Source organism: Oncorhynchus masou, chromosome 17 (genome assembly GCF_036934945.1).
Source record: "Oncorhynchus masou masou isolate Uvic2021 chromosome 17, UVic_Omas_1.1, whole genome shotgun sequence".
Taxonomy (NCBI): domain Eukaryota; kingdom Metazoa; phylum Chordata; class Actinopteri; order Salmoniformes; family Salmonidae; genus Oncorhynchus; species Oncorhynchus masou.
The window spans coordinates 44,229,123-44,245,908 of NC_088228.1; the positions used below are offsets into that span (position 1 = coordinate 44,229,123).

The 16,786-nt window shown below is 41.2% G+C and overlaps 1 protein-coding gene across 1 annotated transcript in view; it reads right to left on the reverse strand.

Annotated features, from left to right (window-relative positions):
* Positions 1-16,786, reverse strand: part of LOC135559082 (zinc finger protein 512B-like) — a 94,310-nt gene that overhangs the window by 39,995 nt on the left and 37,529 nt on the right. The window contains exons 6-9 of the mRNA XM_064993449.1: positions 16,463-16,719; positions 9,509-9,580; positions 8,269-8,400; positions 7,886-8,004 (exon numbers count right to left, since the gene is read on the reverse strand). Coding sequence (XP_064849521.1) covers positions 7,886-8,004; positions 8,269-8,400; positions 9,509-9,580; positions 16,463-16,719 — 580 coding nt within the window. The remainder of the gene's footprint in view (positions 1-7,885; positions 8,005-8,268; positions 8,401-9,508; positions 9,581-16,462; positions 16,720-16,786) is intronic.

Sequence of the window (16,786 nt, forward strand, 5' to 3'; positions counted from 1 at the left end):
AAAAATTATGTGGATACAGTGGGGCAAAAAAAGTATTTAGTCAGCCACCAATTGTGCAAGTTCTCCCACTTAAAAATAGGAGAGAGGCCTGTAATTTAAATCATAGGTACACTTCAACTATGACAGACAAAATGAAGAAAAAAAAATCCAGAAAATCACATTGTACGATTTTTAATGAATTTATTTGCAAATTATGGTGGAAAATAAGTATTTGGTCAATAACAAAAGTTTGTCTGAATACTTTGTTGGCAATGACAGAGGTCAAACGTTTTCTGTAAGTCTTCACAAGGTTTTCACACACTGTTGCTGGTATTTTGGCCCATTCCTCCATGCAGATCTCCTCTAGAGCAGTGATGTTTTGGGGCTGTTGCTGGGCAACACGGACTTTCAACTCCGTCCAAAGATGTTCTATGGGGTTGAGATCTGGAGACTGGCTAGGCCACTCCAGGACATTGAAATGCTTCTTACTGTAAACTCTCCATCCAGACCCACATCAAACATCTCCAATCCAAAGTTAAATCTATAATTGGCTCCCTATTTCGCAACTAAAGCATCCTTCACTCATGCTGCCAAACATACCCTTGTAAAACTGACCATCCTACCAATCCTCAACTTTGGCGATGTCATTTACAGGATAGCCTCCAATACCCTACTCAACAAATTGGATGCAGTCTATCACAGTGCAATCCGTTTTGTCAACAAAGCCCCATATACTACCCACCATTGCGACCTGTACACTCTCGTTGGCTGGCCCTCGCTTCATACTCGTCGCCAAACCCACTGGCTCCATGTCATCTACAAGACCCTGCTAGGTAAAGTCCCCCCTTATCTCAGCTCGCTGGTCACCATAGCATCTCCCACCTGTAGCACACGCTCCAGCAGGTATATCTCTCTAGTCACTCCCAAAACCAATTATTTCTTTGGCCGCCTTTCCTTCCAGTTCTCTGCTGACTGGAACGAACTACAAAGATCTCTGAAACTGGAAACAGTTATCTCCCTCACTACCTTTGAGCACCAACTGTCAGAGCAGCTCACAGATTACTGCACCTGTACATAGCCCACCTATAATTTAGCCCAAATAACTACCTCTTTCCCTACTGTATTTATTTCATTTATTTATTTAGCTCCTTTGCACCCCATTATTTTTATTTCTACTTTGCACATTCTTCCACTGCAAATCTACCATTCCAGTGTTTTACTTGCTATGTTGTATTTACTTTGCCACCATGGCCTTTTTTTGCCTTTACCTCCCATGTAACTCTGTGTCGTTGTATGTGTCAAACTGCTTTGCTTTATCTTGGCCAGGTCTCAGTTGTAAATGAGAACTTGTTCTCAACTTGCCTACCTGGTTAAATAAAGCTGAAATAAATAAAAAAAGATCTGGAGTACTTCTCCTGTCCTATCCGGTGTCCTGTGTGAATTTAAGTATGCTCTGTCTAATTTTCTCTTTCTCTCTCTCGGAGGACCTGAGCCCTGGGACCATGCCTCAGGACTACCTGACATGATGACTCCTTGCTGTCCCCAGTCCACCTGACCGTGCTGCTGCTCCAGTTTCAACTGTTCTGCCTGTGATTATTATTATTTGACCATGCTGATCATTTATGAACATTTGAACATCTTGGCCATGTTCTGTTATAATCTCCACCCGGCACAGCTAGAAGAGGACTGGCCACCCCACATAGCCTGGTTCCTCTCTAGGTTTTTTCCTAGGTTTTGGCCTTTCTAGGGAGTTTTTCGTAGCCACCGTGCTTCTACACCTGCATTGCTTGCTGTTTAGGGTTTTAGGCTGGGTTTCTGTACAGCACTTTGAGATATCAGATGATGTATGAAGGGATATATATATATATAAATAAATGTGATTTGACTTTACATTGACTCTGTCTAAATATGTTAGGCTGCTAGCATTGTGGTGACTGGTCTAATGTATGATTGAAGCCAGAGAGTTGATACGTCCGGTTTATGCAGTTTTTGCATATTTTTTATTTTTGCATTACTGCGGCATAATTTTGCTCTGGAAACGGGAAGCTCACCGGTATTCAACAGCAATATGGATCCACAAGAGCCAGCTAATAGGCCTAAGCCTATTCATGGTTTACGTGTTTCGTCACAATATTGCTTTGAATGTTCGTTTTGGACTGATGTCTGACTGAGCATTCCACTCAATGCATTGTCAAAGAGCACTGATGAAGATTTAATCAAAAGTGCATTAAATTATCTTTGAAATACGATGACATTCAACAGGAGGCAAATAATTACTAGGAAAACCTTTTGTCATTTTGATGTTGTCAAATTGAATTTAGATGTAGTATAACATTAGCTAGATGGCTAAGATTTTTTGGGGGGGTGGCACTGGATTTTAGCTAGCTAACATGAGCATTTCTAGCTATTTTTGACAAACTTTGCTAGCTAATGACAACATTACCATCTGTCTGAAACAAATTTGATGACATGATAATGCTGGCAAAGATTTCCTACTAGATATTTGACTACTTTAGCAATGTCATCGTATTTCCAGGCACTATAGTGTAATTTAGACTAAATAGTAGTTAGCCACTTTAGGGCACCACTATGGCGACTTGAGAACGTTTCATGGTAATTTGGATTAATATTGAGAAGTGAGAGCTTTCACTCCCTTTACTGCAATCTTAACCCCTGTGTTGTCTTAATGGTCAAAAATGACCACCACTATGTTTAACAGCAGAGAAAACCCCCGAAATGATATGTTTTCTACTTGAAATTTGATTTCTTTTCCTAGAGTGACCCCAACATTAGAAAAAGTGAAAGCCTTTGTTCATATTTCCATGGAAGCTGTACAGTACACCAGCAGGGTACAAAGACTGTCTTAGGGTCATTTGTGACCCGGCATCTTTTAAAATCATTTACACACCACAAAAACCACAAAGACACACACACACAATGAGAAATTGAGATGTGTTCTACTGATTGAACACAGACAAAACTAAAACGTTATTGTGCATGAGCAGCATCTCCCCTCCATGACCACACACATGACTCAAGTTCACAGACAAAATAAAAACAATCTGACAAAATAAACATTTCTTGAAAGCATTGTCTACTAATGGGGAATGCAGTCCGAGGGTATAAAGGTGGTGCAGATGACAGTCCTCCTAGTTCCCTCTTTGCTGAAGCCATGAGTGCATGTTTCAATGCCCAACAGGTCAGAGATCAGATTTTTTCAGATGTCCAGGTGGAATAAGGAAACAATGATTTAGAAGAGGAGGAGGTATCTGAAGAAGAAGATAGGGAAGAATACAACACAGAGCACGATGCATCATTCTCAGATGAAGAAGAAATCCCCCAAGCTAAAGGAGATTTTTGCCCAGAATATAGTCAAATAACATGGTCCTTGTCACCATATGACAACCAGGGCAGGAAGGCAGCACAAAATGTCATAAGGATGACCCCAGGGCCTACAAGACATGCAGTTGCCCAGGACATCACCTCAACATTCTACATCTTCATCACAACGGCCATCGAAACAAATCATCCTGGAGATGACCATTTGCAGGGTTTCCGTAAACATGGAGACAACTGGAAAAGGATGGATGAGAGTGACCTGCGTGCCTACATAGGGCTGCTCATATTAGCGGGTGTGTATAGGCCCCGAGGCGAGGCTACATGTAGACACTGGGATGCAGAGGGTGTGTATAGGTCCCGAGGCGAGGCTACATGTAGTCTCTGGGATGCAGAGGGTGTGTATAGGTCCCGAGGCGAGGCTACATGTGGTCTCTGGGATGCAGAGTGTGTATAGGTCCCGAGGCGAGGCTACATGTCGTCTCTGGGATGCAGAGGGTGTGTATAGGTCCCGAGGCGAGGCTACATGTAGTCTCTGGGATGCAGAGGGTGGAAGGGGGATTCGTGCCACGATGCCACTGAAAGTCTTTCACACTTTCTCAATAATGCCACGATTTGAAAACGGTGAGTCAAGACCTGCAAGATGTGTGAGAGACAAACTGGCGGCCTTAAGAGAGGTCTGGGAGAAGTGGGTGGAGTGTCTGTCATGCCTCATTAACCCTGGGCCTGAAGTAACAGTGGATGAGCAATACAGATACGCCTGGAAGATCCAAGTCTACACAGGGAAGCCGACCAGTGGAGGCACGAAGAAGAGCCAGGGGATGCGGGTTGTGCTTGATGTGAAAGATGAACTGAGATGAACTGCACAATGTCACGTGACCATTTCCTCACCTCTAATGACCTCAGCCAGCAGCTCCTGAATAGGAATATCACAGTTCGAAAGAACAAGCCTAAGCTCCCCCTGCACTCCTCGCAACAAGGGGGACCTTCTCAAAGTTTGCCTTCACCCCCACCACTCTAGTTTCTTACCTCCCAAAGAGGAACAAGAATGTGGTCCTCCTGAGCACAAAACGGCTGAGATCAGGATGATGGCTGGCTTCCTGTCCTCACGATCACTGGACTACAACCACAACAAAGGAGGTGTGGACAACCTGGACAAGGTGATTGGAACTTACAGCTGCAGGAGGATGATTTCCCGCTGGCCCCTGGTCATCTTCTATAACATCATTGATGTGTCCTCATACAATGCCTTAGTGATATGGAACAAGATCAACCATACCTGGATGCCTGATAAGCGGATCAAGAAGAGGATGTTCCCTCAAGCAGCTGGGAAAGGCACTTGTAACCTCACAAATTCAAAGAAGGGAGTGCCTCCCTCCACAGCAGCCTCTGCAGCGCTTGTGAAAGCTTTTCAGGGGGCTGAATCTTGTCCTGATCCACCTGATGCTGCAGCTGGGGCAGGCAAGAGGAAGAGATGCCAATTCTGCCCCCCAAAGAAGGACTGTAAAACAAATACTATGTGCTGCACATGTGAGAAATACATCTGCATACTGTCCTACATGTGCTAATTAGAGTTGATTGAGTTATGTTCTTCATGTTTTTGTATCTATCTTATTTATTTATATCTTGTTTTTTTATTTCATATCTCATTTTATTCTGATTTATTGTTGTTTATACATCTTGTGGGTGGGAGCAATGGTCAAAACTAGCATTTTGTAGTTGAATTCCTCATTGTACAATATATAAGAACATATCACTATGTTGCCAAAGAAGACTTATTGTTTCCCTTTCATAAAATGCATTCAAAACTACTTTCTGCACATTTTTGCTATACAAGTGCTATCTCTTGCAACAACAAAACATGTTGACACTTATGCAGTACCTTTAGCAATAATAATAAACCTCTACTTTAGTAAAGAAAACAATTATGACAGGTGTGTTTTAATAAAAATGAGTGGTGTCCACACATGTCCACACATATATGCAGTTTTTCTGCATTGCGAAGAGGGAAAATCCAGATATTCACAAAGTCTGTGACAAATGACAGGTTGTTTCTTCATGGAAAATAGATTTGGGGTTTAAAATTCAATTAAGCTGCTATATTTTTGTGGTTTACTGAAAGCGGGTCATTTTTTACCCTGAGGACAAGGGAAGTAATACAGAACGTTAAGACTACACAAGGGTCAAAATCAAATCAAAGTTCAAAATCATTATGTCCAGCCAATGATGCTGCAGCTAGTGTTGTTACCATGGCAATTTCAATGGAGGTAGCTAGACCCAAATTAGAAACAAAATCATAGCATCCAAAATCTAAATGTTCAAAGAGGAAATGTTTGTAAACGGATCATATATGTGGGGTTTATACAGAGAGTTTTACTTAAATTACCTTGTAGAATGCTTCCCTTTAAAGCACCTCGAAAGTAAATGTTTTAAAAGTATGAGAACAACCATAATTCATACACATACAGAAGAGTACATACACTATAGCCGAATACATTTAAACTCAGTTTCTCACAATTCCTGACATTTAATCCCAGTACAAATTCCCTGTCTTAGGTCAGTTAGGTTCACCACTTTATTTTAAGAATGTGAAATGTCAGAATAATAGTAGAGAGAATGATATACGTCAGCTTTTATTTCTTTCATCACATTCCCAGTGGGTCAGAAGTTTACATACATTTGGTAGCATTGCCTTTAAATTGTTGAACAAGGGTCAAATGTTTTTGTTAGCCTTCCACAAGCTTCCCACAATAAGTTGGGTGAATTTTGGCCCATTCCTCCTGACAGAGCTGGTGTAACTGAGTCAGGTTTGTAGGCCTTGCTCACACACACTTTTTCAGTTCTGCCCACAAATGTTCTATAGGGTTGAGGTCAGGGCTTTGTGTTGGCCACTCCAATACCTTGACTTTGTTGTCCTTAAGCCATTTTGCCACAACTTTGGAAGTATGCTTGGGGTCATTGTCCATTTGGGAGACCCATTTGTGACCAGCTTTAACTTCCTGACTGATGTTGGGAGATGTTGCTTCGATATATCTAAATAATTTTCCTTCCTCGTGATGGCGTCTATTTGTGAAGTGCACCAGTCCCACCTGCAGCAAAGCTCCCCTACAACATGATGCTGCCACCCCCTTGCTTCATGTTTGGGACGATGTTCTTCGGCTTGCAAGCCTCCCCATTTTTCCTCCAAATATAACGATCGTCTTTATCGAACCAGAGGACATTTCTCCAAAAAGTACGATCTTTGTTCCCATGAGCAGTTGCAAACCGTAGTCTGACTTTTTTTTTATGGAGGTTTTGGAGCAGTGGCATCTTCCTTGCTGGGAGGTCTTTCAGGTTATGTTGATATAGGGCTCGTTTTACTGTTGATATAGATACCTTTGTACCGGATTCCTCAAGCATCTTCACAAGGTCCTTTGCTGTTGTTCTGAGATTGATTTGCACCTTTTCACACACAAAGTACGTTCATCTCTAAGAGACAGAAAGCTCCTTCCTGAGCGATATGATGGCTGCGTGGTTTATACTTGCGTACTATTGTTTGTACAGATGGAACGTGGTACCTTCAGGTGATTGGAAATTGCTCCCAAGGATGAACCAGACTTGTGGAGGTCTACAAAGAAAATTCTGAGGTCTTTTCTGATTTCTGTTGATTTCCCATGATGTCAAGCAAAGAGGCATTGAGTTTGAAGGTAGGCCTTGAAATATATCCACAGGTACACCTCCAATTGACTCAAATGATTTTAATTAGCCTATCAGAAGCTTTGAAAAACGAGTTTTAATGACTCCAACCTAAGTGTATGTAAACTTCCGACTCCAACTGTATAAAGGGACCCATGAACATTAATATCAGATGAAAAATATTTTGGAATCAAACTATCAAAACGTTATATATTGTTCTTATACAACATATAATAATAATAATAATAATAATAATATCTCCATCAAGGGCCTAGTGTCTTCAGGTTTTCACACCTCCGTTGTACTTTATTGATCGATTCAAGTCATTGATTAGTTAGGAACTTGAGTGTCTAGGTCTTAATTGAAAGGAAATAACGGCATACACTCGGCCCTTTATGGAAAGAGTTTGACAACCCTGATCTTGACGTTGCTATAAAAACATATGGCAACTGATATTGACTCAGAGGGCAAGTCAGTTTTCGTATTCAGCACAATTGTTTGAGAATCAAGAACAGATGTGGCATAGTACCAAGTATAATATTATACAGAAAATTATTATTATTTAGGGCAAGTGTCAACTGATATATTGGGGTTTAAGAGTTTCCACAGTGAGTGTGAAACACAATCCTTTAAATAGAGGAAGTAAAGCCAGATGTGGCACTGTGTCTAGAGTGGATACACATGGTGAAGAGGGAGGCTAAAGACAGTTCACCCCAAATCAAACTCTGTCAAATGTATACTTCAGAAGTTGAACAGAGACAGTATACTGTGTGGATCCTGCTACAAGCAGTAAGTCAAATATATAGGCTGTAATCTCAAATGAAAGGGAAGGATTGGCACTATTTAGATGTATTTAGATTGCTGGTCCAAACACCCTCTGTTTTGATTGACTCACCTTTCGGCAGATCTCCATGTGCTTCTTGAGGCCCGAGATGGTCTTTCTGGTGACAATGGAGCAGGTAGGACACACCACTTCCCCCCCCTCTGAGATGGCATGCTGCCACTGGGCCTCTGCTGCAGTACCAGGAGGATATATCAATAAATCAACCAATCAATGTGACCTCTATTTAACCGGACACGTCAGTTAAGAACAAATTCTTATTTACAATGACGGCCTACAATCAACCAAAAAATCATCCAATCGATCAATACTTTGTATTGTGAAAATGTATCACACAAAGTGGTCTCACGTGTGTACCAGGGAATCATTTAGGAGATGGAATTTGTCTTGTCAAAAAACATAAATTCACAAGTAGTCCAGAACAGACATATTAGTACCAGAGGTGAGGGGTGGTAGGTCTCTCCTGGAGGCTGGACCAGGGTGCTTCCTCTGGGGCTCCTCGCTGAACAGACCCCCCTCTAATCTCTTCCCTCGACCAGCCTTCAACTTCTCCTCTACCTTGTTCATACCTGGAACATACAGAGTGTGTGACTGTGTACCAAAGGATGTTGGTGGCACCTTAATTGGGGTGGACGGGCACGTGGTAATGGCTGGAGAAGAATAGGTGGAAAGTTATCAACAACATCAAACACATGGTTTCCATAGTTTCAATGTTTCTGATGCCATTCCATTTGCCCCCAGTGGTGTGTATATGAGTGCATAGGTCAGGTTCAGTGAAGTGAAAAAGGTCATCAGAGCTCATGACATTTACAGTCAGAGTCAAGTTCAATAGAAGCTGGGACTGGAGAGATTAAGTTAGGCTGAGCAGTATGACACCAGGAGAATTACAGAGTAATACCATTTATTTATCAGCTGCATTTCATGGGGGGAAATGAGTGTGGATGTAAAATGATAGAGAGAGGGAGGGAAAGAGAGAGAGGATGATGCTGACTAAGAGGATAAGGAGAAATGCAGATTCATGAACAATAAAAATGAACAAGAGGGAGAGAGTTGTAACGAGAGAAACATATAGAAAGAGAGTCGTGCTGTGTGAGTCACTGAGCTTCAAAAAGTGGTGTTAAGATAGAAAATGTGTCAGAATGAGAGTATGAGACTGACTCATTGAGTCATGATATGAATACCTCGACAGTTCAAACACATTAACAGAGAGAGAGAGAGAGAGAGAGACAGAGAGAGAAAGAGAGAGAGAGAGAGAGAGAGAGAGAGAGAGAGAGAGAGAGAGAGAGAGAGAGAGAGAGAGAGAGAGAGAGAGAGACCACTAAGACAAACAAAGTGGATGGGGGACTCTCTTTGAAAAAAAGGGTTCCAAAAGGTTTTTGGCTGTCCCCATAGGATAACCATTTTTTGGATCCAGGAAGAACTATTTTGGGTTCCATGTAGAACCCAATGTGGAAAGAGTTCTACGTGGAACCAAAAAGGGTTATACCTACAACCAAAAAGGGTTCTTCAAAGGGTTCTCCTATCAAAGAACCCATTTGCGGTTATCAATCGCACCTCTTTATCTAAGAGTGTAGTCAACCAAAATGACCCAGTGGTGGTCTGGTGAGTGAGTTCCCCCTAATTTTACTTCAAGCATGAGTGAGAGAAGCTGTGAGAAGAGATAAGCTGAGGATCTACCTTTCAGTCCGAACGTCCCCGAGATAGAGGGTTGCTCTCCAGTGAACTTCTTAGGAGTTTTCTGCTTCCGTCCTGGCTCAAGAGGAGAACAGAGAGCAATAAACCGTCAAACACATGGGCCCCCATGTCCACTGAACTTCTAACTTCACCCTCACAATGCAACAAACACTAGAACCTTAAGCCACAACTTTGGAAGTATACTTGGGGTCATTGTCCATTTGAAAGACCATTTGCGACCAAGCTTTAACTTAACTGATGTCTTGAGATGTTGCTTCCATATATCCACATAATTTTTCTTCCGCATGATGCCGTCTATTTTGTGAAGTGCACCAGTCCCTCCTGCAGCAAAGCACCCCCACAACATGATGTTGCCACCCCCATGCTTCACAGTTGGGATGGTGTTCTTCGACTTGCAAGCCTCCCCATTTTTCCTCAAAACATAACAATGGTCATTATAGCCAAACAGTTATATTTTTGTTTCATCAGACCAGAGGACATTTCTCCAAAAAGTATGATCTTTGTCCCAATGTGCAGTTGCAAACCGTAGTCTGCTTTTTTATGGTGGTTTTGGAGCAGTGGCTTCTTCTTGCTGAGCGGCCTTTCAGGTTTTGTCGATTATAGGACTCATTTATCTGTGGATATAGCTACTTTTGTACCTGTTTCCTCCAATATGTTCACAAGGTCCTTTGTTGTTGTTCTGGGATTGATTTGCACTTTTCGCACCAAAGTACGTTCATCTCTTGGCGACATGAGCGGTATGACGGCTGCGTGTTCCCATGGTGTTTATACTTGCGTACTATTGTTTGTACAGATGAATGTGGCACATTCAGGTGTTTTGAAATTGCTCCCAAGGATGAAACAGACTTTTGGAGGTCTACAATTGTTTTCTGAGGTCTTTGCTGATTTCTGTTTATTTTCCAATGATGTCAAGCAGAGGCACTGAGTTTGATGGTAGGCCTTGAAATACATCCACAGGTACACCTCCAGTTGACTCAAAATATTTTAATTAGCCTATCAGAAGCTTCTAAAGCCATGACATAATTTCTGGAATTTCCCAAGCTGTTTAAAGGCACAGTCAATCTACTTTGTGCATGTAATTTTTCCAACAATTGTTTACAGACAGATTATTTAACTTAATTCACTGTATCACAATTCCAGTTGGTCAGAAGTTAACATACACATATGTAAAACTTCTGACCCACTGGAATTGTCCTTACCGACTTGCCAAAACTATAGTTTGTTAATAAACCATAAATTTGTGGACTGGTTGAAAAACAATCGAAGATGAAACATGGCTGGGTCTTTCAGCATGACAATGATCCCAAACACACCACCCGGGCAACGAAGGAGTGGCTTTGTAAGAAGCATTTCAATGTCCTGGAGTGGCCTAGCCAGTCTCCAGATCTCAACCCCATAGAAAATTTTTGGAGGGAGTTGAACGTCTGTGTTGCCCAGCAACAGCCCCAAAACATCATTGCTCTCGAGGAGATCTGCATGGAGGAATGGGCCAAAATACCAGCAACAGTGTGTGAAAACCTTGTGAAGACTTGCCAATGCCACAAAGGTTATATAACAAAGTATTGAGATAAACTTTTGTTATTGAGTATTATTGACCAAATACTTATTTTCCACCATAATTTGCAAATAAATTAATTAAAAATCCTACAATGTGATTTTCTGGAGAAAAAAAATCTAATTTTGTCTGTAAAGGTTAAGTGTACCTATGATGAAAATTACAGGCCTCTCTCATCTTTTTAAGTGGGAGAACTTGCACAATTGGTGGCTGACTAAATACTTTTTTGCCCCACTGTATTCTTCATCCCTTTACACTTGTGTGTATAAGGTAGTAGTTTTGGAATTGTTAGGTTAGATTACTTGTTGGTTACTACTGCATTGTTGGAACTAGAAGCACAAGCATTTCGCTACACTCGCATTAACATCTGCTTACCATGTGTTTGTGACAAATAACATTGGATTTTTGGTTGTTGTTGATTTTTTATGTACCGGTATGTTAGCTACCTACCTAACGTTAGTAATTATATATCAAACTTGCCAGTATATTAACTATAGGCTATCTAACTACCCAACGTTTATTGACTTGATAATTCCCATCATTCTTAGCTTAGCTAAATGGTATACTTGTTGTACGTTCTCAATGGACATTTGGGCACTTTCGCAAATTCGCTCTGGCTATCTACTCCGATTTCAGAGCATTCTAGGCTGAGTGTACCAGAGCACAGAATAATGAATTTACCAGCACTCACCTGGTGAATATGGCCTGTGTCAGTAAATGTCGGCAAAAACACGTAATTAAATTGTTTCCAGCAGCACAGTCACCAGCGCTCTGGTTAACATGAAAACTGCCTAACATGCTCTGCTAGGGTGAGTAAAATGGTCAGAGTGGTCTCATTTGTGTCTGGAAGTATCTAGCAAGCTAGCCAACACTAGATTGGGTGCTTGACTGCAGTTGTAAGGCCATAACGTTCAAATCAACCCTACTCCTCAGCCCGAACGTCTAGTGTGCACTTCGAGAGCGAAACGGTCTGAATTTAAAAACTGACAACGCTCTGAATTACGGCTGGGTGGTATACCGTATTTTATGATATACCGGTATTGATGCAGGGACATGAAGTAGCTAAGAGAAAACACACAACGTAGCCAAAGCTTATAGGGTCTACTAGGAAACACATCTGCACTTTAGTTCCTACCCTGTCACAATAACTTTTCCCTGGCATTTTCATTTGTTGTAATGTCAAACAACACTGTATTTAAAGTTCCCACTATTATATTCTAAATATTGAAGTAGAATAGTTATACTATTTCCATGATTCCAACAGTTTTGCTCAAATTCGGAAGTCAAATCGCAATTATTTGCCCACATCGTCCAGCCCTACGTGGCAGTGTGGAAGTTCTCAATTAAGCAGTGGTGTAAAGTGCTTAAGTCAAAATACTTTCAAGTACTACTTCAGTAATTTTTTGTTACCTGTACTTTACTATTATTATTGTTGACAACTTTTATTTTTACTTCACCACATTTCTAAAGAAAATACTGTACTTTTTACTCCATGCATGTTCCCTGACACCTAAAAGTACTCACATTTTGAATGCTTAGCAGGAAAGGAAAATGGTCCAATTCACGCACTTGTCAAGAGAACATCACTGGTCATCTGCTGCCTCTGATCTGGAGGACTCACTAAACACAAATATTTATTTTGTGAATTATGTCTGCGTGTTGGAGTGTGCTCCTGGCTATCCGTAAAAAAAGAAGGAAATGGTGCCATTTGGTTTGCTTAATATAAGGAATTTGAAATTATTTATACTCCTACTTTTGATACTTAAGTATGTTTTAGGATTTACTTTTGATACGTAAGTATATTTAAAACCAAATACTTTTACACAAGTAGTATTTTACTGGGTAAATTTTACTTTTACTAGTAATTTTCTATTAAGGTATCTTTACTTTTAATCAAGTATGACAAGTGGGTACTTTTTCCACCTCAATTGAGTGCATGAAATGCAGAAATTATAAAAGTGTTGAAATGTGTTTTGGATGAAGTTGAATTGAACAGTAGAAAATAAGAAGAAGGAGAAAGACTCATTTAAACCACTTAGAATGTGTGTGTTGCCACCCTATGATCACTCACTACTCATAAAGCCCCCTGGAATCACTCACTACTGATAAAGCCCCCTGGGATCACTCACTACTCATAAATCCCCCTAGGATCACTCATTACTCATGAAGCACCCTAGGATCACTCACTACTCATGAAGCACCCTAGGATCACTCACTACTCATAAAGCACCCACTACTCATAAAGCAAATGTAGAACTTGTATTATTCCAAAACTAGAAATACCATTCATTTCATTTTTTAAATACTGTGATATGTTTTGTCCATATCGCCCAACCCTACTCTTATCTTATGAGCTCAGCCACTACATATTTAATTTAAGAACACACCCAAAGTCGAAAATATCTAACTAACTAGTAATTTGTTGTGCTAACTAATGTTAACAGCATTAACTTCTGGTAGAGAAGTAGAGAAGGCAAAGAGCAATTACGTTCAACTGAAAGTTTGGTTACACTACAATTAGGGTGTGGAAATATTATACCCCTTAGATATTAATTTAGAATCCGCCAATCCTCTTATGCTGTAGCCTACTCCCGACCGTTACATTGTACAGCGCCATATTTTCCATTACATCCATCCATTCTCGGAAGAGAAACACCATAATATTAATCAAATTAATTCAGACAAATTAATTCAAATCAATCCCATATACTATGTTGTTACAAAAAAATGTTTTAAATTCTCTGGTAATGCCAATATGAAAGTCTATCAAACGCTTCAAATCCGAGCAGACAAGGTACAAATCTGTCGTTCTGCCCCTGAACAGGCAGTTAACCCACTGTTCCTAGGCCGTCATTGAAAATAAGAATTTGTTCTTAACTGACTTGCCTAGTAAAATAAAGGTAAAAAAAAAAAAACTGAAAAAAAAAATGGCTGACAAATAAGTAACGTGCCACAGAAGTGTTGCAGCAGCCCGCAAGCCGTGCTGCAGTATGATGGAACTTTTAAAGGATGTATGTTCTTACAGATTTGATTGAAATAATCAAATCATATTTTTCCTAGCCAACAACCATTTAGCCAAATGATAAAACATCATTGCGAGAATGCATTACAAATCAAGGAATAACAAAAGTTGAGTACATCATTTTATTTTTGTTTTATTTCAGAAATGGAGCCCAGGGTTCAATTTTTATTCATTTTATGAACTTCTTCCCTGTTTTTGCCCCCTATAGTAATATTTCCTCTATCATAACCCTCCACGATACCTTTCCCCAATTCCACCCCCCATGCACCTGAAAACCCTACACCCTCACAATCCCCACTAAAATAGTTTCAACCATTTCTGTCAACCCTGTTCACACTAGAGTTAGGCTCGGCAGTAGACTCAGCTGATGATCTGTGAGGTGAAAACATTTTTATTTCCTTTGTGATTGGTCAAAAACTGTAAACAACCTGTCGAGTCATGTGCTCCAGTTCTTGTAGACACTGTAACAAGCACATTTGTAATATGCTGAAAAGTGACCAAGCAAAGTTGATATTTTCTGGGCAATGTGCACAGCCATCTTTGACTTTGTTTATTTGAGTCTTATGCCATAAATATATATACACTGCTCAAAAAAATAAAGGGAACACTAAAATAACACATCCTAGATCTGAATGAACGAAATATTCTGGTCTGGGAAACGGACGGGCCAGTCCATAGCATCAAAAACACACTCCAGCCACATGAGGTCGAGCATTGCATCTTGCATTAGGAGGAACCCAGGGCCAACCGCACCAGCATATGGTCTCACAAGGGGTCTGAGGATCTCATCTTAGTACCTAATGGCAGTCAGGCTACCTCTGGCGAGCACATGGAGGGCTGTGCGGCCCCCCAAAGAAATGCCACCCCACTGACCCACTGCCAAACCGCTCATGCTGGAGGATGTTGCAGGCAGCAGAATGTTCTCCACGGCATCTCCAGACTCTGTCACGTCTGTCACATGTGCTCAGTGTGAACCTGCTTTCATCTGTGAAGAGCACAGGGCCCCAGTTGCCAATTTGCCAATCTTGGTGTTCTCTGGCAAATGCCAAACATCCTGCACGGTGTTGGGCTGTAAGCACAACCCCCACCTGTGGAAGTTGGGCCCTCATACCACCCTCATGGAGTCTGTTTCTGACCGTTTGAGCAGACACATGCACATTTGTGGCCTGCTGGAGGTAATTTTGCAGGGCTCTGGCAGTGCTCCTCATGCTGCTCCTTGCACAAAGGCGGAGGTAGCGGTCCTGCTGCTGGGTTGTTGCTGATGTACTGGCCTGTCTCCTGGTAGCGCATCCATGCTCTGGACACTACGCTGACAGACACAGCAAACCTTCTTGCCACAGCTCGCATTGATGTGCCATCCTGGATGAGCTGCACTACCTGAGCCACTTGTGTGGGTTGTAGACTCCGTCTCATGCTACCACTAGAGTGAAAGCACCGCCAACATTCAAAGTGACCAAAACGTCAGCCAGGAAGCATAGGAAATGAGAAGGGGTCTGTGGTCACCACCTGCAGAACCACTCCTTTATTGGGGGTGTTTTGCTAATTGTCTAATTGTCTAATTGTCTATAATTTCTTGTTGTCTATTCCATTTGCACAACAGCATGTGAAATGTATTGTTGATCGGTGTTGCTTCCTAAGTGGACAGTTTGATTTCAAAGAAGTGTGATTGACTTGGAGCTACATTGTGTTGTTTAAGTGTTCCCTTTATTTTTTTTGAGCAGTATAAATAATATATATATGTATAAAACATTGAGTGGCTGCTGCCTACACACTGACACTGACTCAACTCCAGCCACTTTAATAATGGGAATTGATGGAAAATGTTGTAAATATATCACTAGCCACTTTAAACAATGCTACCTTATATAATGTTACTTACCCTACATTATTCATCTCATATGCATACCTATATACTGTACTCTATATCATCGACTGCATCCTTATGTAATACATGTATCACTAGCCACTTTAACTAAGCCACTTCGTTTACATACTCATCTCACATGTATATACTGTACTCGATACCATCTACTGTATCTTGCCTATGCTGCTCTGTACCATCACTCATTCATATATCCTTATGTACATATTCTTTATCCCCTTACACTGTGTATATGACAGTAGATTAGGAATTGTTAGTTAGATTACTTGTTGGTTATTACTGCATTGTCGGAACTAGAAGCACAAGCATTTCGCTACACTCGCATTAACATCTGCTAACCATGTGTATGTGACAAATAAAATTTGATTTGATTTGATTTTAAAAGACTGACATTTCTGTGTAAGGCTAATATTGGCTGATAAGATCGGTCGGGCTCTAACAAAACAGATCCTAATCGTCAACATATTTGAATCTTACTGTGCCTTGTCCTCTCATGGTCTTTATTGGGGTATGGTGAGAGTAGACTGCTCCCCTCATCTTCGCTCTCGCTGCCCCCCGGGGTGTTGGGGGAGGTGTCAGATGAGGAGGCCTGCTGCTGAGGGGAATGGGGTTGTGGGTGCTGTTTCCTCTCTCCCCTCTGGGGGGCACACTCCCCGTTCTGGGTGGGACTAGACACCTCCTGGGTCTTTTTGACTTTGAAGAACACAGGCAACAGTGGAGTGTTCTCCATAGGCCTGGACAGAGAAGACACATTGGTACAATCTAATCCGTATGTAGGTAAGCTGTATGTCTTGCGGTGAA